Raw genomic sequence first — 26979 nt, forward strand, 5'->3', positions numbered from 1 at the left:
CAATGCCACAGTTGGATGCCCACAACAGTGCCACACTGCCTGTGCTTCTGCTGTGTGTGCTCCAGCACTGTGTACACCACAGTCCCTGTTTTGAGGACCAGATGTGCATCTCAGGCCGGTACAGCTGAAGAACATGAACAACAAGGGTTACAAATCAGAAGCTGTGATTAGCTGGCCCAAGTATTGTTTTTTTTTTGATAAGCACTTTAAGTGGCTCATTAATGGCAAAACCCTTTTCTAATTAATGGTACTTGTAGCCAGTAAATAAACCACAAAGGACAGATTTCAGCCCCTTTCCAGCATACTGCTCAGTGGCCAAAGACAAGGATTGTTTGAAGAAATGACTTTGTTGTTTTGGTTTTTTTAACAAAAGACAATGACAGGACAGGGGTTGCAATGCATAAATGCTACACCTCAGCTCTTGACTGGCAGACTTCCATAGGGAAGATGCACAGGTCTGAGCCTCAAGGAGAATTTCCCAGAAGGTAAGTAATGCCCTATCTGATATTTCAACCTTGGCTGACTACAGTGTCCTAAGACAGACACTGGTAAAACCATGGAAAGAGATATTTTTGCTGTTGCCGTTTTTATTCTGTTGCAAATCCTCTCCATAGACTTGGAGATGCTGAAAATAATCTGTGAGAACATGATTATTGGCATTTTAGTCAGAACTGGATTGGAAATAATGGTGATGGAAGAAAACCTAAGCCAGGCTGACATGCTACAGTAAAGCTGTGTTGCACTTTAGATTACTTATTAACAAACAGCAAATGGGTCTCTGCCTTGACCTTTTTTTCATTTGAGCAAATACACTCTTCCTGCCCCTTGTAAACAGCAATTACTGGTAACTGAGTCACGTAACCCCTTCAAATCACTAGAGTAAGTTTTTTCATCTGTGGCAAGGATTTTAGTCAAATTGAATTTTGCCAGGCTCACTGAGGACATTAGCAGTATTATTACTCTTAATAATACCAGCAGTAATAATAATACCCTGGATCACCATAAACTTGAAAACACCTAAGTACTTCACAAATATTAATTAACAAAACTCAATAGGAGGTCTGAGAAACCATAAAAAACTGTCAGCCTCACTTCAGAGCTGAAAACAGAGCCACAGCAAGCAGAAGTAGCTGTTTGCTTGATGAGTTTCAATTAATGGCTGTTTCTTTTGTGTCATGAAATGCCAGGTGCCCAGTTCCTCTTGGCAATGCTGCCAGGTTAAAAGCAGCAGCCCACAGCACATATCTGGAGCAGCAGAAGTCAGTAGTAGGTTTGGGAACTGAAGTCATGAGGATATGAAGGACATGTCATGTTCTTCCACTCCAAGCCGCTTGGAATGAGACCATCTGATGTCCCTTGATGTCCTGGGATCCATGAGAAATGATTCCCTGGGCACTTTGGAAAAATCCCACTCCTGTCAATGCTCAATGAAGTTAAGGCCATGATCATGCCGAACCTGCACATGTCCTTGTCCCAACAAACTCTGGATACCAACTCCTTTGTCAGCCTTTGTATTAAATCTTTTTGAGTGGAGGAGGCAAATTCTAACAAACACAAGGTACTACCATGCTGTGACACCTGATGTCTATTTTTCCTGCCTAATTTCTTCCCTGACTTCCCTGGAATGGTATTAAAGCTCCAGTGGTGGCCAAATCATGACAATGGCACCAGGGAGTTCACAGTATTCATCTTGGCTGTAAGTCAGTTTATTCTGCAGATATCACCCAAATCCATTCTGAATCACACAACACTGGGTATTCATTAAACAAGACAAAAATTTCATGTAGATTCTTAACCAGTGATGTCTAAGGCTCTTTGCAGCAAGGGGTAATTACTACTATTAATTACAGACTCCTCCAAGGAACATCATGCCACAGCATTGAGAGGATTGGACATAAAAATTTGAGTAGTGTCTTTTTTGTTTCTTTGATTTGCTCAAAAACCATACCATTTGTGTGCATAGCAGGGACACAAACAAAGCCAATTGGGATGTGTTATTTGCAGTCAGAAGGATGCAGTGCCTAAAGGAAGAGCCTCACAACTGAGCAATCCAGGTGCAGTTTCTCACTCACACAGACAGCTGATGTGGTCTTGAGCAAGGCACATAAGCTGTCTGCCCCATCTGTAAAACTAGAACAGTAGTTAGTTCATGTTAAAGCCTGAAAGATGTCAGAACAGTAAGAAAAAGGGAGTCTGTCTTCACTGAGCTGTCAATCATCAGTGTCTCCTAAGAGCTTCACAGAAAGCACTGTGGCCAGACTGACTCAATTTCCCTGTCTGTGACACAATCACCAGTCTTTACCTGGTGGGCAACTTTTCACTCTGGGACTGTGCTCACTCCCTGTGCTCTATGCTTGGTGAAGATACTCTCTGAGAACCTTTTCTCTGAGAAGATGGATGGCAACTAGATGCTCTAACTTCACAATCCTATTCAACCAATTTACTTAACTCCCTCAAGTTCTTTACACAACTAGGTTAGATGTTCTCCAACTTTGCAATGAATTAGAAGCATCTCATTTGCTGACAACCAATCCCAATGTCTCACATTACATCTTCTGTGATACTCATTATAATTGCTCCTTACAAAAAGATACAAGTCCTACAGCTGAAATTTTGTGAGGTATTGCTCCTGGGGACACATCAGTGTTAATCTTCCTCCACTTCTCTTTGTCTTGGAAGCCTCAGCATCAGCTATTCCTCTGCAGAAACACACTGGTGTCACAGAAATTTTCAGTCATGGGGTGCCTAGTAACTTTAATGGGAGTCCCATAGCTGCCATCCCACACAGTGCTTTGAAGATCTGGGCTCTGCATTTCATCCCAGATAGACAGTCTATAAAAGTCTCACAAACAATTCAGGCACAGTCTTAGGCTTGGCCAGCTCACACACTGACATGTTATCCTACAGCAGAAGCAGCCCCCAGGCTTACATTCAGGCACAAATGGAAGTGACTCTGCATCCCTTTGGGAGCCCTCACAGCCGGCAGATCCTAGAATACACGAGAGAAACAAGGCAGGGGTCCTCTGCATGGCCTTCTGGTGTTACACTCTCTGGGCATAACATTTGGCAAACATCAAAGAAGGGCCAGGAAGAATCCCCTCACACCAGCTTGGCAGGAGTTTTCTATGGGGTGAGGCACTCTGTCCAAGCACACACCCTTGGCCTGCAGTCCTTCACAGAGCCATGAAAATGTACAGTCCTTTCTGAAGAGTTTCTGTGACTGTGCTAGAAAGAACAAACTACAGGCAGGATGGAAGGAAGGCTGTGTGAGTCTGCTAAGAGCCTGAAAAGACAGACATCTTTGCACTGAACTACCTGTCCACATGTTGGGGACAACTCTCTGCTTGCTATGGAGACAGACGCCCTGAATTTGTGCAGACTCCCCTTTCTCCTGACTCTGTCTGACCCAGCTGTGAGCTCCGTGCTCTAGAGATGCTACTGTCTCTGCTGCCCTTTCTGTTTCTCTCACACCACAGGGAAGGACAGACAATGTTACAAGCAGGGCACAGGACCACAGTGGGGGACTACAGTAAGGAAATCAGTACACCTGATGGGTTGCTGAGGTCTCAGAGTCATGGGTACATGGATCCAGTGCAGGTGTCAAAGAGCAGGATTGCATCATCACAGCTTGCTGCATCCCTCTCCCTCACCTCCATAACACCACCAGCTGCCCGGTGGGGCAGGCCCCCTGCATACAACTCAAACGTACAGGAGCTGTTCTGAACCTGCAGTGGTGCAATGGTGCAACAGCTCATGTCCTCACCTCACCTTTCCCTCCATACCTTTATCTCAGACACCAGGCTTGTCAGTAGCTGTCTCTTTTACTGAAAAGCACACCTGGTGTGCTGTTGGGTGCAAAGGGACACAGTGAAACGTCTCACCACCACCACCCAGTTCTCTGGCTCTCGCACAACTGAAGCAGAGGGTGTAGGATGAACATCCCTGGGACTAGCTCAGTGTCCAGCACCTCTTCCCTCTTCTCTCTTCTCCTCAGTGGCTGCTCCATGGAGGTAACAGGAAGGATCAGGAAAGCTCTGTGGCTCTGTGCTGTTTTCATGTCTGTTTAAACACATTATTCTCTGAATGGGCAGAGGTCTGTGAAACTGCTGATTCATTAAGACCTTCACCATCTGTGGAAATGAGAGTTCACCCTGACCCAAAGATGATTTACTTTTCTTGCTTATTCATCTCAAAACACTGTCTCCAGTCCCTCAGACTTTGAAGGATTTGGGTAAAAGTAAGTATCATTTAATTGCTTGTGAAGGTCTTGAATGAACTCTGAGCAGGGAAGCATTCAAGTCTCTGACAGAGAAGGGAAAAATGTAAAGAGTTAGTGCCAGTGGATGACCTCTCATCAATTTCATGCCCAGCCATCTTCTTTAAGCCTACCAGTCACAACATATTTGCAAAGTCACAGTTTGGAGACCACTGAAGAATGAGTGAGAGCCTCTATAGGCTCTCAGGGCATTATAGAGCCCTGAGCTGGATCTGAGAATAGAATGGAAATAGAGGTTAAGCTACCAACTAGTGCACACATCCATTCCAGACAGGCTACAGCCACCCCATCACAAGAACAGCTTCATTTTCTTCTTCCTTCCCCCCCAGCCATCATCAGCTCCTGTTCCTTGCAGATTATTTCAGCTTTAGCCCTACCTCCTTCCCCTCTCTTCTTTTCTCACTCAGCTCTACCAATCTGTTGTTGCAGATCTACTTTCCCATGAATGGTTACAGTCTCACCAAGCAGGGCAGAGCTGTGGTCAGTAAAATCTCCTGTCAGGGCATGTTATATGACACTATTGTGGCCACGCAGCTGCCCCCTTCCTCCCCGCCAGCTACGTCTTCCTACTTGTGAAACCATCCCCTCAGAACCAGAAGAACCCGCTCCAGGGCAAGGTGCCTGAATAGGGCAGGAATTGGCCATGAAACTTTTGTTATTAGAGCTGACAACAGAGTCCATGGAGAAGCTGCTCAGCTGCACCTCCCACTAACGTCACCAGCATGGAAGGTGCTGTGCATGCCTCAGTGTTAGCCCCAGCATTATCACAGGACAAATCATAACCTTCATAATAAAATTTTGCAATAACCCTAGTTTAATTAATAGTAAGGTGAAAAAAGTCTTGCCAGGCCAGATGGCAAACTCTTAGTTTCTCATGTGATGACTGTCAAATTACCATCTCCACAAAAGAACGTCAGAGCACATTTAATAAACCTTGGAAATGTTTATCAAAACAGCAGTAAAGATCCTGACTGTTCTGCTAGGATCTGTCCACATGAAGGAGCCAAATCCAGAACTGGTTTTTAAGGAGTTACTTCCAATAAAGGACTTAAGTGCCTAAAACTAGACTTTGATTGAACTCAGGCACTGAAGACCAGAGTCACAAAGGTCACTGTTTCTCAGTCACCTGCACTCTGCGGACTCTCCTTGGTTCACATTCAAGTTTTCTGCTTTATCACCTGCTGAGAACAGCACCTCCAAAGAGATGTACGTTATGCTATCCTTCCTCCATGGCCATCCAAAGATGAGGTGCCCCTTCTCTAAGTGCCCTGAGGCACAGGGTCTTGCAAACCAAGAACACCAAATGCGGCCTTAGGCTCCTCACACCATGCAGTTCTAATAACTTCACCCTAAAACAGAAGCTGCCCACCAGCAGCAGGATGGGAAGAGCAAACATCCTGTTAGTGGAAGGCATGGTTTCACTCTGAAGAGCTTCCCCCGGAATAGCTGATCAGCCAGCAGTTAGACAGTCTCATGGGAAGTGAGAGGCAAGCTTTCTCAGATTGAGGAACACATTGAAACCAGGTCTCCCACTTCCTCAGCAAATGCTCTAAAAAAAAAGACAGAAGAAAGACACCAGACAGAAGAAAGAAACACTACTCTCTTACTTCCAAGATATTGCTGGCACTGTCCCTGGGAAGAAGCATGCCATCAGAGACCTTATAGGACTCAAATATGAAGTCCTGAATGAGGTTTCTGTGCTCTGATGAGATGGTATGGATGTGAGAGTGGAAGATTTCAGAAACACCTGTATTCTCAGACTACCCTCTAGGCAGCAGACATGCTCTCTGTTTGCAAGAGAGACGTCTCAGATGTAGGTACATCTCAGGTCTGGATGTAGCCCCTCTTTGAATACGGAGAATGAGGAGGGAAAAAGGGCTTTACCATTGTACAGCATTTCAGCTCTGGTCCTGTGGGAGGACATGCTCATCCAGGCTACAGTCTCTTCAACCCATCCCAGCAGCCTGGCCTGCTGACTCCTCCCCATCTACAAGAGAGGAAAGGTTGGCACAGCAGAGCTGCTTTTGGCTCCAGGGTCTGGCTCTTGAGGCAGCTCCTGCTGGGATACCCATACCCTGTACAGAGCCTCACAAACCCTGGCCATGGGCAGTCAGCAATTCTGCCATGGCTCCAGGGACTGGGGGGCACTGTTACCACAAGGGTCTTGCACTTCATCTGTGCTCTTTGTATGTAAGGATTCACGTGGTTCAGAGATGTTTTATGTCTTTTGGCTAGTTAGTAGACATACTCTATGGGACTTTGCTTTGAGACTTCTATGTCTTCTGGTGGGACAGGACACTTTGAAAATTGCTTTTCTCCTCTTCATAGAAAATAGCAGAAAAAACGACCTGACAATTTTACACTGCAGTAAAAGTCTTTAAAGTGTTCTAAGTAAGTTTTGCCTCATCTGTACTTTCATGGCATTATGTCTTACCTTGCAACAACAAGAAAACAAATCTTTCATATAGAACAAAGTAATAAAAGTGTATAGGTTTCAAGTGTTGGCTGATAACTCCATGTAGAATATTGTGAGGCCTGCAATGAAAAAAGGCAACATAACACAATTTTTGTAAGCCATTTCTTTTGGCAGATGGCATTTCAATTTCAGGGTAACTCAAAAGGTTGAAGTGACTGACACCACTCTTTTAGTTAAAGCCTACCATAGCTGCTGCAGCCACTGCAGAGTTCTGCTTTCGTGTTGCTGCTAGCACAAGGAGTTTCAGAAGAATTTTGGATTGGCTTGGATACAAGTCTAGCAGGGTGCTACAAATAGAAATAGCAGAAGAAGGTAGTAGAGCAAAAATCTGCAGTGTTAGATCACGGGTAGAGAAGCAGCACAGGAATTCAATTAAAAGAGTAGGCACACTGCTGCTGCCTGACATTTGCTATGATTTTGAATGCACTCGATTTCCAAATCCATGACAAAATTCCTCCTTGTGTTAACATTACCTCCTCCATTGGTAGCCAGCCTGGACAAATAGGCTGCCACGCTGAGAAGGAAAACTGGTGCTCTTAAACCAACCCTTTCAAAGCTGCCCTGTGTATTGCGTAACAGTTCACACGGTCACCACACTAAGGTCTCATCTCACAACAGGTACAGTTGTGGGGCTGAACAACAAACCCTGCACTTGAACATTCCTGACCTTTGGGGATATGAGTTTGTAGTCTGGGCTCAATCCATTCACATGGTGACCCACATCTAAAAATCAGGGTGCCTGCAGCCAGGCTTTGTTGATGCACCTAATGGCTGGGCTTGTTTTTCAAGGTGCAGACCATGTCCAATTCCTACTGACTCCTGCGGGATTCACCAGTCACATTAAGGAGCCTGAATATGGATTTGAGAGGCTAACTTTTGGCACCTGGGGTGGAAAACTTTAGCCAATAAGACTGCACAATCCTATTACCATGACAGCTTGGGAATGTGAGAACTCAGCAGTTTGGAATAAGGCGCCACATTAAAAATAGATTAAACTGAAAACAGCCCTTATGGCCTACGGCGCCCAGGACAAGTGTCTGCCAGCTGAAATTCCTTGTAGGTAACTGTTCACTAGTGAATCAGGTGCTGGCTGAAGGTGCCCAGAGTTGCCTCAAGACACAGACAGATTTTTTTTCCAGAGACACTGTATTTTATTTTTTTTTTAAGCACCATATGAAACTCAGCAGCTCCAACCCTAAGGGTATCTGTGCAAATCTCCTGCTTGCTCTGGTTCCCATGGCACTCATATCCACTGAGTTTCACTTTGAATTTCAGCCTCACAAATCTCCAATCTCAGCCTAGAGTGATGAACTGCGACAAGCCAGAGCTCCAGCTACAGAGCAGGACTGTTCCCCTCTCTTTTAATACTACTCTGAGGAACAATGGAGGAACCAAGTTGCCTTATTGTGACACAGGAAAAATATGATCAGCATCCAGTCCAAGGTGTTGGGAGGACTTACTTCCTGGTCTGTTTACTGCCTGAGGGCAAAACAAAGAGTGAGCTTGTTTCCCTGGCTGGCATCTTCCTGCTAGACAGGCACAAAAGTCACTTATCCCCTTGGTTCTCTTAGATCTGTCCAGCAACAACCACAGAGGTTTGCTGACCTGACAGTGGGCACTTCTCACAGCTGATGGGGTTGTATTCCAGTGGCTCTGTGCTTTCTTCTCCAACAGCTCCCAGAGGGTAGTGATGCTTTTATGCTTAATATAGGCTATCATTTTATATTACATCTTTTCTTTGGAAGTAACTTCATAAATGACCAAAACAAAACACAATCACAAACCCCCAAATCCAAACACCAAAGAAAGCTGATGAGAGCTGCAGACATCATAAATGAATGACAGCTTCTTCAGCTGACATGGAGTCAAAGAAGACATAGTGCTGCCTGTTCTATAAGAGTGAGTGGTTACTGGCCACTAACATTACTTCCCTGGATTTCTGCTCTTCCCCTTCTCCAGTCTCATGATGTGTTGAGAACCTTGATAGAGACATTTGTTGCTGTATCAGCATTTGTGGCATTAAAAAAAAATAACTATGACAATAGAGAAAACTTTTGGATTCCACAGCTGGGTTGCTTAAGTACATAAATCATCAAGCACAACCCCAGTGCCTAACTGACCTCCTCACTTCATCCTCCCCTGCCTGCTTCATGCAGCAGTCACACAATGACAGCAAGGGTTACAGTCTTGCATGAAAAGAAATAACAAATTACTTGCTCAATGCAGACTGGATGTATTTGCCTGTAATGGCTCAATGTGCTGGAATAATATTACAAGCATGCTCCATCCAATTTCATCTTCAGCTGAGTATAGTAACTCACTGAATACTGCAATAATCTTGACAGATTAAGAAATCTTTTACTTGATTAGGTTTAGTTCCATGCATATCTCTCTCTATTTTTCCTGCAGAATTGTTTGGGAATGCCTTACAGTAACTGGATCAAGAAAAGAATAGTATATACCAGATATGTGAATGACCAACTTTGCCCCATGATAAAAATAACGCCAAAACCTTGGCATTCAGAGGGCAATTTCAGAGTAATTCTCTTTCCACAGATACAGGTTGTCTGAAAACATTACTGACTAGGTTCTAGCAGAATAAATAAAAACAAGTAATTGACAGATGGGGATACATCTCCCTCCAGCTTTGGGTTTTGCACACACATCCACTACTCCTTACACTCTACACACAATCTATACATTTTAAGATCCAGAATGCACCTTTTTTCATATGTAACTTTCAAAATTTACACTAGACTTTATAATCCTAAAATACCTCTGTGGCACAAAGCCACACATGCAATACGTGGGTGGAAAAGCTGTCAGCAAAGCGGAAAAAATATTCTGCTGAAACTCAAAACTTTGCAGAAACAGCTGAGTCACTCTTTCACAGTTAAGGTAGTCTGGGCTTGTTACCCTCTTCTATGCCTCTGGATAGTGTCTGGCACACACACACACCCTCTGACTGCCAGTGACTCCAGCACACCCCTAAACAAGAACTGCCTTGGAAGAATGGGCTGGGTTTCCTCACACAGATTTATCTCATCCTCCACACACACGAACTGAATGAACTCCAACAGTCCTGGAGACCCAGAGCCCCCAGGTACAGCAGGTCAGTAGATGTGCACTGACCAACTCATGTACATCAGCTCTGCTCTGGGATGCAAGACAATACTCAGCAATATTGCCAACTTACAATTTGATCACAGCTCTCAAGGCAAACAATGCTTTCCTGACCTCCTGAGAATAAATACTTTTTTATTAAAAAGCATGAACACAGTCAAAGTTTGAAAACCTAGCTCAAGTGCACTAAGCTAAAGGAGACAAAAAATTGAAAAAAATTTAATTTATTGTTCTCTTTTTTCTTTTTTTTTTTTTTTTATTTTTTATTTTTTATTTCTTTTTAAGTATCCTGATTCTTCATTCACCATTATTGGTTTGGCTGCAAAAAAGGAGCTGCCTAGGAGCCATTTACTAACACATAAAATTACTGAAATTGCAAAGGTCGAGAGGTCATAACTGCCAATATATTATAGACTCTACTGATGCAGTCACATATGACATCTATAAAGCTCATTTAAAAAAACTCTCTACTACAGCCTATGCATTTTGATCCCCAGAAAACATAGTTTGGGTTAGCAAGCTTTTGATTCCTTGACTTGAGTTTTAATCAGAGTGCAAGATTTTCCTGAAAATTTGTACTTGTGTCCAAATCAGAAAAGTCTACATACAAGTAAACAGAAGCTTCATTTGTATGTGCAACACACATGCCAGATTTTCAGCACGTAAGAATATTTTTCATATGAACTACAGCAACAATATAACTAATTAGGTGCACCATATGCACAGAGCCATGCAAATACTAGAACTGGGATTCACAGTTGCTCATAGGGCAAGCTGGCCTCTCTAAACTGGCAATATCAGAAGGTAACTTTTGCATTTTAAGCCCTATGCTGACTAGCACACTCTTGACAAATTTCCATAAAAGCTTATTTCCCAGCTTTTTGTTACATGCCAATATGATAACTGTTGGCAGTTCAACTTGCATCCCTGTGTCTGCTCTTCTCTTCCAGTATTATCTATGCCTCCTCTCTTCTTTGTGGCTATGAAGAAGATGGCAACTCCCTTTTTGCAAGGAGTCACCTGGAAAAGCAGGGGTAATGGGTGCAAGTCACTCCTGGGGAGACCCTGACTGGACATTAGAAGAAAATTTTTCACTGTGCAAACAGTTGGACATTGGAATAATCTCCCCAGGAAAGTTGTGGATTCCCCAAGACTGGCCACTTTTAAGACCTAGCTTGACAGAGTGCTGGGCCATGTCACCTAGACCATGTTCTACTTAGAATGGTTGCACCAGGTGATCCTAGAGGTCCCTTCCAACCTAGCATTCTATGACTGTGGTATATTCCATACAGTACTTGATAAGAGGGTGCCCATACATGTACATACATTAGCACATATACACATATATCCCAAACTTGAGTTGTTCTCTTACCATGCTCTCCCATCACACTGGAATTATGGGAGGGACAGTAGTGATGGAAGAAATGCAGGCATTGATTCCCCTATGCTTCAAAATTTTCTGAAGCTTTTCTTGTTGTTCTCATATTTCACAAAACCCAGCAGTCCTCCTGTAAAAGCACTTTGTTTTTCATGGGAAATGACTCTGACTGGGGCACAAGTATGCTTTTCTAAATAAACAGATTATGTTATATAGCATGAAATAAAAGTAGCCTCAGCATGCCTACACCCTGCCTGCCATTACCAAGCACACACCCATGCCCAAGCTTTGGTTGGATATCATTTCAAGCACTAGGCCCTCCAAGAGCAAATGTGAGACAGCCTGTTCTGTCTCAGGCCCTCTCTCTCCTTTTCCTGGATTTCACTCCTTGAACATTTGCTCCCAATCCAGTTAAGCTCAAGACAAATTGTGCCATGTGCAAAATCAAACTCTAAATACCCTCACTTCTACATCCTAACTGCAGTCTTCTTTTCTTCTAGAGGGGAGAGAGCTTTTTTCCTCCTAGAGCTAGAGAGGAGATTCTAACTTTACCTCAGTATGACTTTCTTTTTTCAAATACATCCTTCCTTGTTTCCAATGGCCTTGTTTATGTTTCTGCTCAGTGGTGGCTGCCCATAGCTGGCCTGCAATGACCTGTGCTGTAGCACCATGCCAACAAAGGGAAAGCTGCTCTTTCATTCACATAGGTTTCACATGGAGAGCAGCACTGGAGACAGCAGTGCCAGATTCATGTTAAGAGTCTTGCCGTGCTTATTTGCTCAGCCCTGTTTCTTCAGTTAGTCCAGACCACAGTGCCTGGTGCAGCATGAACAAGCAGAGCTAGGACACCAGCTGAGCTTCTTTCACCATCCACTGCATGAATTGCAAAGGGGATGCCCAAGAAATAAAAGGTAGACACAACTCAATGTCATTCCAGGAAGGAAACTTCCCATGTGAATGAATCAGTAATGCCCAGCGAAACCAAGGCAGACACTTGTAATCCATAGTGGGCATGGAGGGGGCATCTTGCACAGAAGTAAGTGAGGCTTTCAAAATCATTGCTCAGTTATAAGCATGAAATACAAGTACCAAAATACTTTGTATACTTTTCAGCTGAGCTCTAAAATGTTTTCATTACTTGAAATTGTGACTGGTTTAGACAGTGACAGGTGCTCTCTGTTATCCTCCACTACACACCCAGGGAAAGATGAACAAGGGAATAAGGGAGAGAGACTTTAAGGTTGGAAGAAAAAACCTTGGGTAGGTTTAATAAGGTAGTAATAGAGAATTACAAATGTATATACAAACATGTAAGTATGGAGCTTGCCCTCCTCAGTTGATAATTTCTTCCAAACCAGGAAAGTCCCACACTGGACTGGGCTGTAGATGGGGGATGCCCAAGTCCAGGGTCTCACAACAGTCTTAGAGGAACCAAGCTGGTCCTACTTGGGAAGGTAGGAGGTGACCTGTCTTGTGAGCCATGTTCTTCTCCCACGAAGAAATAAGAAGGAGAAGCAGCAGCAGGCAGACCTTAGCCCAACTAGCACACCAACCAAAGCAGCCCCCAGGGGACTCTCTTAGGAGCCATTTTATACTGAGCACCATGGGAAGGAATACTGTGATTGGTCTATTTGGGACACCTGAGCCATCCTCTCCACTCATTGGCTCAGCTGTTCCCCATTACAACCACCACATCAACAGCCTGGCAGCTGCTGGTGGTGTCCCAGGAAGGTTTTTCTCTACCCTGGTCCTCTCAAACTAGAGCAGAAATCTTCCCCTGTTGGCTACTGAAAGGAGAGAAAGCAAATATCACCCAATTAAACAAATACATGAAAACTGTCTCTCTCAGTCATAAACTCTTGTAGGGACAACCCAGGTCACTGATGTAACAGCGAGGGATAAAAATATCCAGCTACTGAACAAAATGCAGGATGCACACCAGTCAGGTCAAGAAACATCTGTCACTGTAACTGTAAGGAAATAATCCATATACAAATTAGCTAATAAAAGTTAGTTAGTTACTGATAGGTAAAAAAATCAGATTTCCTATACCACTTGGTATCATATGGTACCACCACTATGGTAATCATACTACAAAATAAATTGTGTGACCTAAATTAAAAATGTGAATGACATTCTTCACATACTATATAATGACCTATACATTGTTAGGATGTTGTGAAACACGCACTTGTCATTTGCCTTAGCAAAGGCCTCCTTTAAATTGGTTTTATCAAGTCAGAATTCTTGATGCGATATTTGCAAATGTTATTGCTCACAATGCAAACAAAAAGCAGTATACATAGAGCTTTACTTGTTTACATTACCTACATGTTCACTTAAAATCAGAACTTGATGCTTTCATGTGGTAATCATATATTGAGTTTTTCAAATAAATGTTGCCAATAGAGTTATTATATACATTCCTCCCTTAGCAAGCCAAATAATACAGTGCTGTTCTTAAAACTGCAGTCTAGGGAAACAAATCCTATTTTTATTGCAGCTAATAACAAACCCCCTCGCCTCCAGAAACAATTGGAATAAGCCAATTCTTTGACAAATAATAAGATAAGTCAAGAAAATTTTTGTATGAAAACTCTGGCAATCCCATTCTTTTGATATTTAACATGAGTTCCAGTAAACACAGGAGGGTTGCTGACTGGAATGAAGCAAGCGGCACTGGCACATAGCCTCCCAGATTTTTATATTATTTTATGAGAAGTCTAAATGCACAATTGTGCACAATTATGAATCAACAACAGACACTCATTTCAGCCTGACTCTGTCATCAGGGTTTTAACTGAACTGGCATGTCAATAAAAATGTGAAAAGAGCTTTTAAAAAGTTAGTGAATATACATCCCAGTCCACGAAACTGAACTTGGTTACATCAAAACAAATTAAACTCTAAGGTATAAGTAACAACAAAAGTAAAATGTATATGTGATAAGAAATTACTACAAGCTTGTATATAAAAGCTAGAATATGTGATATTGATTGACCAACCACAGATTTGGCATTCAGCCCTGATCTCACTGTTGCTGGTTTGGGTGTACTTACTGGTATTTGTTCACGTCATCTCCTCTCCCTGAAGGCCTTCAGTACAAATCACATCGTAGAGCCAATATGTTACCAGCAGCCCAAGATTCATTTGGTTCTCAAGGCAGGTCTGTCACCAGTGTATTAAAGCTGTGGAAGCAATACCCAGAGTGAGAAAGCTGAAGTACAAAAGTTCCCTGGTATTCAAGAAAGTTCTGAGAGATCCTGAGGCATTTATTCAGCCACAACTTTCCCTAACTGCAATGGGGTTTCGCCAGACAAAGAGGTTTGGATGCCTAAAGTGGGGTTAGTGTGGCTTTTAAATCTAAATGTAAATAATCAGAAAGCATAAAATCATTCTGAGAAGGTGCTTTGCTAATCCCTCTCTACAGTCACTTCCTGCCGACTCTTGGTGGAGCTGTGCTCAGAAAAGCATCCATCACTGCCTACTGCTGAGCATCTTCACATTGCAAAGGAGAAGTCAGGTCATCAGATTAATAAAGGAAGGAGCAATGCCTAAAATTAGTGGAGGTCTTGAATCTCTCTGTTGAGTAGAAACTGCTGTTAAAATGTAAGTTGCCCTGATGCACAGAAAGCACACTCTGTGCAGGTAACCAGAACCAGCTTCCACCGCATGGGCCCAATCCTGTTCCCACTGAAGTCAGTGGCAGAACTCCAACCTGCTTAATGGGAACAGCAACAAGCTTTCTATCTACTTAATATAAATGAAGATACACATCTCCGCTTTGACATATTTTGGGCTCATAGCCATTGGCTGACACTTGTTTGGTTCTCTGCATGTATGTGACTCATGGGATAATATAATACCTGATTTCCATTCTGCCAGACCTGTCTTTCTCCGTGGTTAACTACTAATTTCAGAGGCAATATGCACACCAAAGTAAAATAGGATGGTGTTAAACTAAGAAAATTGCATTTAAATATTTACAATAAATGCATCAGATTCCCTTTTGTCAGGATTCCCTTCCAATTAGAGAGACATACCCACACAGGCCTTAATACATCAGCACGTTGCTCCTGCAGAAAGAAGGAGTTTGTGGAAGTCTCTGCAGGCAAGGTATTGTAAACACACTGCCTTAAACCCACCAGGATGGATTGACAAAAAAATTGCTAGAAATGCCATAAAACAATTGGTACTCCAAATACTTGATTTCTGTTCTAGGCTATCTACAGACCTGGGTTACTATGGGTATACAGGTGCGCAATAAACTATGAGCACAAGATAATTTGTCACCAAAGTTGTAAACTCTTTGGGATAAAGGCTGACTTTCTCTCTTTGCATCCATAGCTTAAGTTTGAGACACTAAATGGTACCATTAAAAAAATAAAATTATCTAATATGGACTGGAAGATATTGTCTGTGTAGACTTTCTGATTCTTCTGAAGTTTCTTGTGTTACATTTATTATTATTAAATGTTGTCGCAGCTTTAAAATGTCACAAATCACAGCAAATCACACTGAAAAACAGATATTTCTGTGCAAGATGTATGTTTGTATTCAATTCACTTGTATAAACCCAGATTTCATTATGGGCAAGGAAGAGATGCCAGAGATACAGAAATGTCACTGTATAAAGCATTATTTTTTTTCTTTATTATACCAAGAGAGGGTAGTGGGTCTGTTCCTTCACCCTTTGTGCAGATAAACATTTGCTATTCTTTTCACCACTGATTTGGGTCAAACCCAATTCAACCAGTAAACTCAAACCAGTAAGTACAAAGCACTGAGAAGCAACTGCTTTCTCCTAACAGCAAAACTTGCACACTTTCCCTTTGGTGTGGGAACTCCAAAAACTCCAACCCCCTGAAGCAGGTGGATGAAGAAAGCTCCTCAGGGGCAACTCACCCATCACAATGGAAAAATAATAAATCACTGAGAAATCTTGACATTTCTCCACCACCCCCAACCTGCTGCAGGACTTTGCTATGGTTGTGAGCAATCTCTCAACTCTGTACACAGTGCTAGCAGACAACTACTCCCTTCCTCCCCAGCATGTGACTACTCGCTCAGCCTCTCAGTCACTGCCCACCCCCACACCTCACCCCCATCGTGTCCCCAACCCGACATCTGGGACTGACGAGGGTGAAGGGTGGAGAAGGAAGGACTTCACAGCCACACTTATGAGGAAGGACAGGCAGAGGCTGGCAGCATCACAGCAGTGCTTGCTGGGAAAAGGAACAGGCCGACTGGCAAACTTTCCAAAAGTCACCCCATGGTTGTGAAGAAAAAATATACACACCCACAGCACACTGCCCAGCACTGGAGCTGCTCAAACCCTTGCCCAAGCCAGAATAGTCTTGGTGTGGGGCTATGAATGGGAATGCCACGTGTGAAGCCAGATTCTGCCCACAGTCCTGCCACTTATCTGCTGCATCCATGGCACACCACAGCAGCACATCCTCTACCTGATATTCTCTTCTGCACCAGTGTGGACTGGCAGCTCTTTTCATATGAGCATGCTGGACTACGTGACACTTAGAAGTCCTTTCCAGTTCCACACTGTCCTGTGATATTTGGAGTGGATGATGCATAAAAATCCTCTCCATCATCCAGAGTTAATAATGCATGCCTAAACACTACTGAAATAGACAAGGCATAGGGTTGCACATGAGACTGGAGTCACAGTACTGCTCACTTTGACCCTAGCGTTAAGGCAAACAGCGATGAACACGCTGCTCTGAGAACTTTTTCATTTGGGCAATGACTGGGGACTTGTCAAAGGCTCAGCTGTGTGACCTGGTAAAGGTTCATGTTGAGAGGAAGAGAAAATGCAGAGCTGCATCTGGGAAGGGCTGGGAGGAGGCTGCCAAAGCAAAACACAGCCTCCAAAGAGCACAAAGAGGCTGCTAAGAGCGCCGTGCTGCGAGAATAGCTGCGAGCCTTGTCGAAGGTTCAGCCTACAGTTAGGGTTAGGATTAGGGAATGCTGCTCACTTTGGCACTGTGTTTAAGGCAAGTGTCTCTAAACACTTTCCTGCTATCAATAATTTACCCTTCGAAATATTCCAGGGTATGTTGTGTTTATATAACTATTGAAACGCCTATGTGGCAGATAGGTGATCTTAATTTTGAAAGATGGAATGGTTGATTCTTCTGCCATTGAAGGCCTGTTTAATCTACAGTTCATTTAAATTAATGGAAAAGTCTGCTTTGTCTGAGGCCATACGTGATTTGCTGAAACCACACACACACACACACACAGACACAGTGAGTCACAGTTCAGAACATAACTCAAACGACCAGGACTATATTCCCATGCTCTAACCACTAGATTACAGTCCCTCCCACATATACCCTGCAATAATCTTTGCTCAAATGATAACAGCATTTCCCCACTTTACACGTTGGACAGCATTACTCAGTAAGGCACATCATACCCAACAGAAGTACAGCTCTGCAGAGCTGGGGGAGGGAGGAAGCACAAGTAAAAGTCATTATTTTTGCCTAGTACCACTAAAACTTAACTCTTCCCTTGGAAAACTACAAGCCCTGAAGCCCCCAGTTTACACCTCACTGAAGAATAAAATCCTCATTCCTGTTCCAAACTCATCTACACATCCTAGAGCTTGCAGACCAACCATCATGGTGGATTTTGGAGGAGCAGCCTTACCTTCCCTCCCCTCAGCAGACCGGCATGAACCCCTCCAGGAGAAGGTGAAGCCCATCGGCCCGCTCAGAGCTGCCCCCAACCACCGTATGGCACAGGGGGCCCGGTGGGACTGGCAGAGGCCAAGGGGCTTTGGGAGCTGTGAGGAGGACACGTGCTGCCTCATTGCAGCACCAGGTCCCGCACCTGTGTTTCACACACAGGTGTCTCTGGGGGTGTTTGATTTCTGCAAAGTGCCCCAGCATGGCCACAACATGGCCGCCGCTGGGGCAACGGACGATGGGGAGCTCGGGTCTGCCGGAGACATCACCCTCGCCACGACACGGCTCACACAGCTGCTGTCGAAAGGGACAGGAGCCGGGGCGGCTTTTCCTCACACACCTGAGCCGCAGCCACAGCGCGGCCCCGGGGCCGCCGGGCAGGCAGTGCGGAGACTCCAGGCCCCGATGGAAGGGCGACCGTGGCCGGAGGGGCCCCGCTGACTCCCCCCCCCCGCCGCAAGACGCCCCGAGCGCCGCTGCACCGGCCAGGCTTTACCTCACCTCAAGGCCCGGTGCCTCCACGGGGCAACTCCGGGGCGGTCCGAGCGGAGCCGCCTCCCTCCCCTCAGGGCCGCCCCTCACGCCCCTTCCCGCCTCACGGCCCTATCGCCAACGGGCCTCGCGCCGCCTCCCCTCCGCGCGCCGCTGGCCCGGGGGGTGGGGAAGGGCGGGGCGGGTGCGCGAGGCGGTTGGTTCCGAGCAGCGCGGGGACAGCCCGGGACAGCGGGGACAGCCCGGGACAACCCCCGCAGCCGGGACAGCCCCCGCAGCCCATCTCCCCGCCGAGGGGCTCGGCCGGAGTCGCCGACGGTACCCCCCAAAGTCCACGCCGTGCACCCGAAGATCCCCAGTGAGGCGTCAGGGCCCGGCCCGACCGGGGCGAAACTCCCCGGGGGAGGGGAGGGGCGCGGGCGGCGTCTCGCCGGGAAAGGACTGGCAGCGGCAGCGATGACGGGCGAGCGGGACCCGGCCTTGCCCGCGGCCGTCCTTTCGCAAGCCCTCGACGTGCCCCCGGGTGACCGGTTGCCGCCCCGTCTCGGGGACGCCGTTGGTGTCCACCGGGGCGCAGGGGACGACCGGTCCACAGGCCCCGAGCTTCCTGTGGGTGAGCTGCGTGTCCTCGTCGCCCCGACACTTCCCTCGTCCCTCCCAGCCGCCCTTCGACGCGTCCTAAAGCCCGAGGGGGAGAGGCAGTGGGCCCGTTTCAGGCTGGACGAGCCCCTGGCCCAGCCACGGGGCGGGTGGAAGGGTGAAGTGCAGGGTGACTCACAGGCACACATCTGATCCCACAAGTATTTAGGAAATTGCCGCGCTCTTAAAGGCAAACCGTGTATTTATTTCTCTGGGGTGAAAGCGAGGGAGTTATGCTCCACGAAGGTATTTCGGCCACCAGCCCTGGCAAGGAAAACGGGTGCTGGGGCAGAGCGGGATGCATGGTCTGGAGTATGAGGAGGGTTTTTGCACTCCATCTACAGAATAAAACTGGAAACACAGAGAGGCAGTGGTTATGGTAGAATATATGCTGTTTATTTATGAACATAACCAGGACTTTCAACAAACCTTATATGCAGTCCCGCACCCTCCCCTTCCCACCCCCCAAATTCAAAAAAACCCACCAATGTGTGTGCATATACATAGATGTATACATACCCATACACACACACTGCATACGCACGTGGCACACACAAACACACACCCCCAGCACTCCACTGTCACACTTTCAAACAGCTTTATATCTCCACCTTGTCCTCTCCCTTCATGACAATTTCAACTGGACAAATTCTTGTGCAGCTACAACACGAGGAAGAAACACTGCGTTGCATCCAGGACTCCCTGGAAGTGGGCCTGTTTGTTTGTTTGTTTTTATCTCACCCTGGGATAAGTTCCAGAGTCCAAAGGTGCTGCAGCACCCGGGACGAGCCTCCTCACCCCACTGCAGGTGTCCAGCAGCCCTACAGCCTTGTGCCCCCTTCCAGACACCCTGCCTCAGGATCAGGAGGCAGCAGCCAGCTCAGGACAACATGAAGAAGGCAACACGCACTCACACTCACCCACCCATACAAATAATAAAATAACATTGCAGCACAAGGGCATAGTCTCTGTCACCAGATAAGAAAGTCGTGTGATGGCAAAGATCTAAGTAATGCAATAAAAATAAAGTGTAGCTAGTATTACACAGAAAGGCTTTCACATTAAATGAGGCACAGCTTGGGTAGAGACTCGGAGAGGAGCTAAATGTCCTGGAATAAAGCAAAATACACTGAAAGTTCATAGTAAATACCCGCATCAATAGGTATTTATTCATTTGTGCTTCGCCGAGTTGTGACATACAGTACAAGACACTGCTGCTCTTCCTTTTGATGGGGGAGCACACCACGCTCCCTTGCAAGCTGCTGCTCCGTCAGTCCCAAGCTGTCCATTGGTCCCACAGTGGCGACAGCCACGGTCCCGCTCCCAGCCAAGACAGGGGACAAGGCTCGGCAGAGGCAGCCCAGCCAGGCTGGGACAGTCCTGGCAGCAGTCTGGCAGCTGCCCCATGCCTCAGTGCTCCAAACAAGCATCCAGCGCTGTGGGTCTGTCAGCCTCAGCCCTCTTCTCTCCACCAGCCTCCCCACAGCTGCCCCTGCCTGCTGCACCGCAGGCCAGCTGAGGGGAGGGGGGACTGGCCAGCACCCCCAGACGCCTGTCCTTCAAGCCTGCACATCCCCTCACCCTTTTTCCTCACTCCTTGCCAAGCTGAGAGGAACAGAAAGCCACAGAGCTCCTGCAGCCAGCTTTTAAGGCACATCTGGATTGCTATGTGTGCTTTATTATTATTATTATTGTTATTGTTATTATTTACCCTGTGTAGACACGTGGGCTTTTAAATCTCCTCCTTCCCCTTGCCCTTCTCCTTATAAAACCCAACATGTTTTCAGCTTATTCGTGTGTCACCCCTAAGGCACAAACTTTTTATAATACTACAGCTGCCTGGCTTCTTGTATTGGTTGTTAATTGTTAAAAACAAAACAAAACAAAAACAAACCCACCCACCCCCACCCCCGAAACAATCTGAGATCGCTGCGCTCAGGTACGTGTAAGTATCTATAGGTGAGCAGGGGCAGCCCGGCAGCGGGCGCGGCGGCCCTGCCAGTCCCGGCGCGGCGTGGGGTTAGGCGCAGCTGCCCATGGCCTTCACCAACGAGCTCTCGGGCAGCTGCCTGAAGATGCCCCGCAGAGTCTCCAGCTCCCGGGTGAGCTGCTCCACCCGCTTGCGCAGCCGCTCGTTGTCGGTGGTGAGCTCCAGCACCTTCTGCTGCGTCTCCACGTTGCGCTGCTTGGCCTTGTCCCGGCTCTTGCGCACCGCGATGTTGTTGCGCTCCCGGCGCACCCGGTACTCGTTGCTGTTCTTGTCCACTGTCTTTTTCGATTTGCTCCGGTGATCCGCGGGCATCATCTTGAGGGCGCTGGCGGCGGGCAGGCCGCCGGGGGGGTGCGGGTGGTGCGGGTGGTGCGGGCTGGGCACGGGCGTGGGGGGCGGCGTGGGGTGCCCGGGCTGGAGGTGCATGGTGGTCTGGGCGCAGTGGGCGATCTGGTACTGCAGGTGGGACGGGTGCTGCTGCGGAGCGTGGTGGGGGTAGAGGGCCGACAGGGCCGCCGACTTGACCTCCTCCTCCTCGCGGGGCTCCTGCTTGATCACCAGCGGCCGCAAGCCGGGCGCAGCGATGCGCTCGTAGAGGGGGTCGAGCTTGCCGTCCATGTAGCCGGCCACGCAGCCGAAGAGCGGCTGCTGGTGGTGCTGCTGCTGGTGCCCCGGCGCCGAAGCGGCGGCGCCGGCCCCATGCATGCTGTGAAAGTCGAAATCCCCGGCCAGGATGGCCTTAGCTTTCTCCTGCTGCTTGCTGTGCTGGAAGAGGTCGGCCAGGAACTCGTCGTTGAAGGCGGCGGGGTCGATGTAGGCGCTGATGTCGATGGAGTTCTCGTTCTCGCAGATGTCGCCGAGCTCCGCGCCGCCCGCAGCAGGTGCCGCCGCCGAGGGAGCCTCTCTGTAGCTGTAGGTGCTGCCGGGCAGGGGAGTCTGGAGCTGGTGGTGCTGGCCGCTGCTCATCGGGGGCCGGGAATCGACCTCGTAGAAGTTGGCTTGCTCCATGAAGCACCTACAGTCTGCCGGGCATGGTGAAGGGCTCCTGCAATCCAGGTTTCGGACGGGGCGGCGGCGGCGGCAGCGGCGGTTCTAACAAGCCCGCGGCACCCTGGTCCTCAGCGGCGAAAGGCACCGCGACACTGCGGCACGGTGCTACACGGCACGGCTCGGCTCGGCTCAGTGCTCCCAGAGCCCGTCCCCCACCCCTGCCCGCCCGAGCCCCACTCGCTCCCTGCCTGCCCTGTTGCTAGTGGGTTGCCGCGGTCCTGCGTGCCGTATATATACACCCCCGCCCTCTAGTGTCCAAACCTCCCGCTGCGAACCTTTGACCACCGCGCAGCCGGGTCTTAGCGCCCGGCAGGGCAGCACCGCCCGTCGGCCCGCCCGCCCGCCCGCCCCCGGGAGCCGCCGAGGGGCCAGCGGCCCTCACCCCCCGGCCCCCGCCACCGCCCCGAGCCCGGCGGACGCTGGGCTACGCCCGCCGAGGAGGCTCCACGCTGATAAGAGGCCCGGGGAAGCGACTCGGGGACTTTGTGCCCTTCTTTCCCGGGGCCGCTCGGCGGTGCAGAGCTGCCAAAGGCGGCTGGTCCCACCCTTGCGCCCAGCGCTCCCACCCACCGCTACGGAGAAAGGCTCAAAGTTCACCATTGTCCTCGCGTACTTGCAAATATTTAGCCAGTCGGGAATATTCGCCCCGCCGGGTTTGTTGGCTGCGGGATCCCAGGAGCGGCTTCACCGGCCGTGGCTACCTGCCGGCAGCGCCCGGCTGCCAGGAGGACTCTCAGCAGCTGAGCGGGGCGCGCAGCGCCGCATCCCGCTGCAGTCCCGCTTTACTGCCGAGACTCGCGGGGCTAGACCGGGCACAGAGGAACCGGCGGAGCCCGGCCCCGAGCAGCGCTAGGACCCGTCAGGCCATGGCGCCCGCCGGGCAGGGGCGGAGATCTCGGGGTCATCGGGACTCCCTGGCTCCCCTCTGCTCGGTGGTGATCGCCCGGGACCCGTCCGCTCTCTGCTGCCCTTGCTGTCGGTCGGTCAAGCCTGGGGGAGCTGCCCTTCTGGGAAGAGACCGCCCGAGCCCGGCTACTTGCTGGCCAGCGGCCCCGGTGCGCCCGCAGCGGCAGCCCAGTGCGGTGCGGTGCGCTCACGGTGCCGGCAGCCCCGCGGCTTTCGCCGCACGCAGAAAGTGATAATGCACGGGTCTCCCTCTCACCTCCTGCTCGAATCAAGCAGGTAAATTTAATTACAGATTTCCCAAAGTGCACACACAGCTATCTCGAGCAGTGTCGGGAGCGGACCGGCTTCGGCGTTTACCCGAGATAAACCCCGGCGCAGAGGGATCCCGGGCCCCGCTCCCCCCGGCAGTAGCCAGGTAACCCGAGCGTGTGCCCAGCTCCGCGGCAGCAGCCTCCGGGGAGACTCTGTCTGCCTTCCCCGTCTGTGTTTCCTGCAGGCTTGGGAGAAGGGGGGACTCCACGGGATTGGAGTGAGGAGCTGCATGTCTCACCCATCGCGACTCCTCTCTCCCTTGCAGCGGGGTATGTTCCTACAGCAGATCCCGTGGAAAGCCGCAGTCTTATTAAGAGTCCCCCGTTTCAAGCTGCAGGTCCAGAGGGGTGAGGATACACACCATTTTCTCCTCCTGTGGTCTCTTGCGGTCTGCAGACTAGATACATCTGTCCTCCCTTGCATATCTCCCAGGTGCCCCTTAGGGCATTTATCTCTGCTGGTCCAGAAGGTCCCTTTGAAACTGGCATAGAGAAAGGAGATGTCAAGGCTGTTGGAGCAGGTGTAGGCCTAAAATCACTACAAGAAGGTTTGCAGAAATAATAAGGAAAAAAAATAATCGCTGATTCTTAGTCCTCGATGTTCTAGTAAATCAAAAACTTGTGACGGTAAATTCCTTGCTCAGTAGGGCTTCAGCAGAATCCTTGCTATTACTAATTGTTTATAAAGTCTCAAACAGGAAACAAAATTACAACGTACCAGGAACCCACGGTTTTGTATCAAACAACCCACATGTGAACCTCTGTTTCATGGGCAAAAGCAACGTCAGCAGAGTCAGTCAGCTTTTTCACTTTAGTATCCTCTCGGGAGAATGGATTCTGTAATTACAGCAGGAAAATGTATTAATTTACAAACTACATATACTTTTCACCTTTCATTATCAACAGGAGGGAAAAAAAAATCCTAAATTCTTGTTATACACAGTGTTCTCTAAAATGATACGTGTTGGCTCAGTGCAATAGCAATGCCTTCCAGGGGGGTTTCAGTGGTCCATGGGGAGCTGTAGCACTGTCCAAACAACCAAAACACCAGAAAGAAGAACTCTCAACAGAGTCATAATAGAGAGAAAAAGCCTCAAATCTATGACAGAAGCAAGTTTTGGATGCTTGAGAGTGGTGAGTAAAATGTCCCTAAGTGCATATGACTGTCCAAATTCTGCTTGTTCTATTCAAGTGAACGCATTCCCAGAAAAGGGACAAACCTAGAGCTGGACTTTTTGCCTGCTGGGAGAAATATCATCTGGAGTAGTAGCTGGTAAGCAGTTCATAGTCAGCACTTTTGAAAGGCCTTATCCTACTGAAGTTGGCAGAAACAGGAATATGCCACGGACATTTAAAATGAAAGGTCAGAGCTGCATGAAGCAGCAGAAGCATATAACTTTGTCATTTAATAACAATACCTACGCCTCTGTAGTCTTAAAATGCTCTCACATTTTATAACCATTCTGAAATGAAGGCCTAACCACATATTAAAAAAAATTCAAAGTAAATCAGAAAGTTTAGGATCAGATTCCATTCTTAATTACTGTAATTAATGAACAAGTCCCCACAATTTAAGGACTGGTTTGCTCAGGTTTTTTTTTTTTTTTTTTACATAGACCCCTTTTATCTAACTTATGAACTTCTAAATAATCTCTTTTTACACAAAAATATAAACTCCTCTTCAAATTGTTTTAATATGGTATAAAATGACTTTCCCAGACTTAGACAAGAAGACAATTCTTTGGCTTTTTCTTGTGCCTCTTTCTTTGAAGGCAACCAAAATTTTTAGAAGCTGACCATCCCTCAGACAAGAACAAATATTTCCACATATTTTCAGATTTGTATCAACAATGACTAATACTAAATATTTCAAATCCAGTGTGAGGAGAAAACTTTTGGGTTTTCTTGCTTCAGTTACATGTGTCAGGGAGTTAATTTAACTAAAAGAGGAAGGATATGTGTGGCATACTGTGGAACCCTGGAACAGCATGGCTGTCAACTCTTGAGGGTGCTATTCTTCCATCTCAAAGCAGATCTCTGTTTAGAAGCTAGGGGAGGACACGAGCACTGCTCCACAATTGAAAACAGCACCAAAAGCAATTTATGCAAAGTCAGCTGTGCTGGTTTCTGCTAGTAGAGAAGGAAACTGAATAGGAAAGCACAGTCCTGGAGGATTGTACAGATCTGCTGTATATAAATTAATATTGTGATCAATAAGAGTTTTTAATTGCCCTGGAACAGTGAAGTCTCTTCATTTCACCTGAACTCAGCTCCTGTGCTGTTCTCAGGACTCCCATGGGCTGCAAAATGTGTCACCTGCCTACAGCATCCAGGCTGGCTTTAAAGGCTGTGTGAGGAGTACAGCCCTCTGCTTTCTGATCCGGCAGCTCAGAAGTAGCTACAGAATATGGCATGTAGCAGCCCTGTTAAGAATCAGGTGCTATTACACATTTATTTTACTACCTTGTTAAACTAGAATATTTTATTGCTACTGACAGTGTTCCAGAATGTCCTGTCTGCACGCAAAACTTCCTGGGGTGAATGCCAGTGTGAGCCAACTTCTTTCTCCCACCTGCATGAAGAGTGGAGGAAACAGAAAGGAGAAGGAATTGGCTAGGGCAGAGGTGGGCACTGTGGAGCAGAAAGGGCAGTAATGTTACACCCCCCTGGGTGTAACAAGGGGACATTATCCTCAGCTGGGCACAGTGCTATGCCCCACATGCACCATGGGAGAAGGCAGGCACCATTTTCCTGTGTGGATAAAGAGCTGGCAAGCTAACGTCTTCTTGTGGTGTAATGAAAAACAAACTTCTCCCCTATCCTGTGTTTTCTGCCCCAGGGAGGGGAAACATGATACTGCACATGAAAGCTACCACACAAGACAATTTTCAAAGGAAAAGGCTCTATGTGCCAAAGCCTCAGAGGCCAGTAGATCAGTATGCAGCATGGCATGACAAGTCAACCAGGACCTTCCCTTCAGCTGGGCAAGGCACCTGGTGACTGATTACCATTTTTGATGTGCAGTTTGGTCCAATGACATATGATGTAATTATCATTACAGCTTTTCTCCTTTGGAGAAACACTGTTTACAATTCAAAGGTGAACCAACTCAAATCTACTCTATCTTCCTTTTCCCTTTCTGTATCATTCCACTTGTCTTTAGGGTCTCTAAGACCATATCCTCAACCCTTTCTGTCCTTGTGCTCTGCTGACTTCTGCCTCCTCTTCCAAGAGTTCAGTCCTTTGCAAGTACCAAGGCAGCTGACTGGGAGCACCTTTTTATTTCATTTGTCTGATTACTGCTCACATCCATTCAAATGGTGCTCAAACTCAATCTGTTCCAAACTTGTCACCCGTAACCATGTACAATCAGCCTGGGAAGCTGTTAGTGGTTTATCTGTTCACAATTTCTGCATCATTAATGAGCCGTTACATACATAGTTCCTGTTTTATAGTTAAGAATGTATTCATGGTGCCCAGAATATTCTCAGTGCTTGTCAGATACAGGATTACATTCTGTTCTAAAGAAAATACAGCTGAAATACCACAAAGAAAAAAAAACTCTGATAATATTGCTCTTCATCTCTCACCAAACTGTTTTTATCTTCAATATTAGGCCATCACCTTTGCT

General features: G+C 47.3%; 2 protein-coding genes and 1 long non-coding RNA gene across 5 annotated transcripts in view; 1 reads left to right on the plus strand and 2 right to left on the minus strand.

Moving 5' to 3' along the window:
• Positions 1–18540, minus strand: part of LOC115598958 — a 44251-nt gene extending 25711 nt beyond the window's left edge. For all 3 annotated transcript variants that reach the window (XR_003988042.1, XR_003988043.1, XR_003988041.1), the window contains exons 1-2: positions 18462–18540; positions 14313–14441 (exon numbers count right to left, since the gene is read on the minus strand). This is a non-coding gene — a long non-coding RNA (uncharacterized LOC115598958). The remainder of the gene's footprint in view (positions 1–14312; positions 14442–18461) is intronic.
• Positions 18541–19465: 925 nt separating this feature from the next.
• CEBPA (CCAAT enhancer binding protein alpha) lies at positions 19466–22304 on the minus strand. Its single transcript, XM_030457706.1, has one exon. It carries the CDS (start codon positions 22087–22089, stop codon positions 21112–21114), a length of 978 nt encoding a protein of 325 aa, XP_030313566.1. The 5' UTR covers positions 22090–22304; the 3' UTR covers positions 19466–21111.
• Positions 22113–23613, plus strand: LOC115598955 (translation initiation factor IF-2-like). The gene is made up of 4 exons (XM_030458012.1): positions 22113–22333; positions 22424–23218; positions 23330–23452; positions 23534–23613. Exons 1-4 carry the CDS (start codon positions 22113–22115, stop codon positions 23568–23570), a joined length of 1176 nt encoding a protein of 391 aa, XP_030313872.1. The 3' UTR covers positions 23571–23613.
• The last annotated feature ends 3366 nt before the right edge of the window (positions 23614–26979 follow it).

The sequence above is a fragment of the Calypte anna genome, chromosome 11, assembly GCF_003957555.1.
Source record: "Calypte anna isolate BGI_N300 chromosome 11, bCalAnn1_v1.p, whole genome shotgun sequence".
Lineage (NCBI taxonomy): Eukaryota > Metazoa > Chordata > Aves > Apodiformes > Trochilidae > Calypte > Calypte anna.

Bases quoted from the DNA above. Each gene is read 5' to 3' on its own strand.
- CEBPA (XM_030457706.1), bottom strand. From the start codon at position 22,089: ATGGAGCAAGCCAACTTCTACGAGGTCGATTCCCGGCCCCCGATGAGC.
- LOC115598955 (XM_030458012.1), top strand. From the start codon at position 22,113: ATGGTGAAGGGCTCCTGCAATCCAGGTTTCGGACGGGGCGGCGGCGGC. The intron at 22,334-22,423 runs GTGGGTTGCCGC...ACCACCGCGCAG, and splicing joins CCCTGCCTGCCCTGTTGCTA to CCGGGTCTTAGCGCCCGGCA. The intron at 23,219-23,329 runs GTGCGCTCACGG...ATTTAATTACAG, and splicing joins CGGCAGCCCAGTGCGGTGCG to ATTTCCCAAAGTGCACACAC.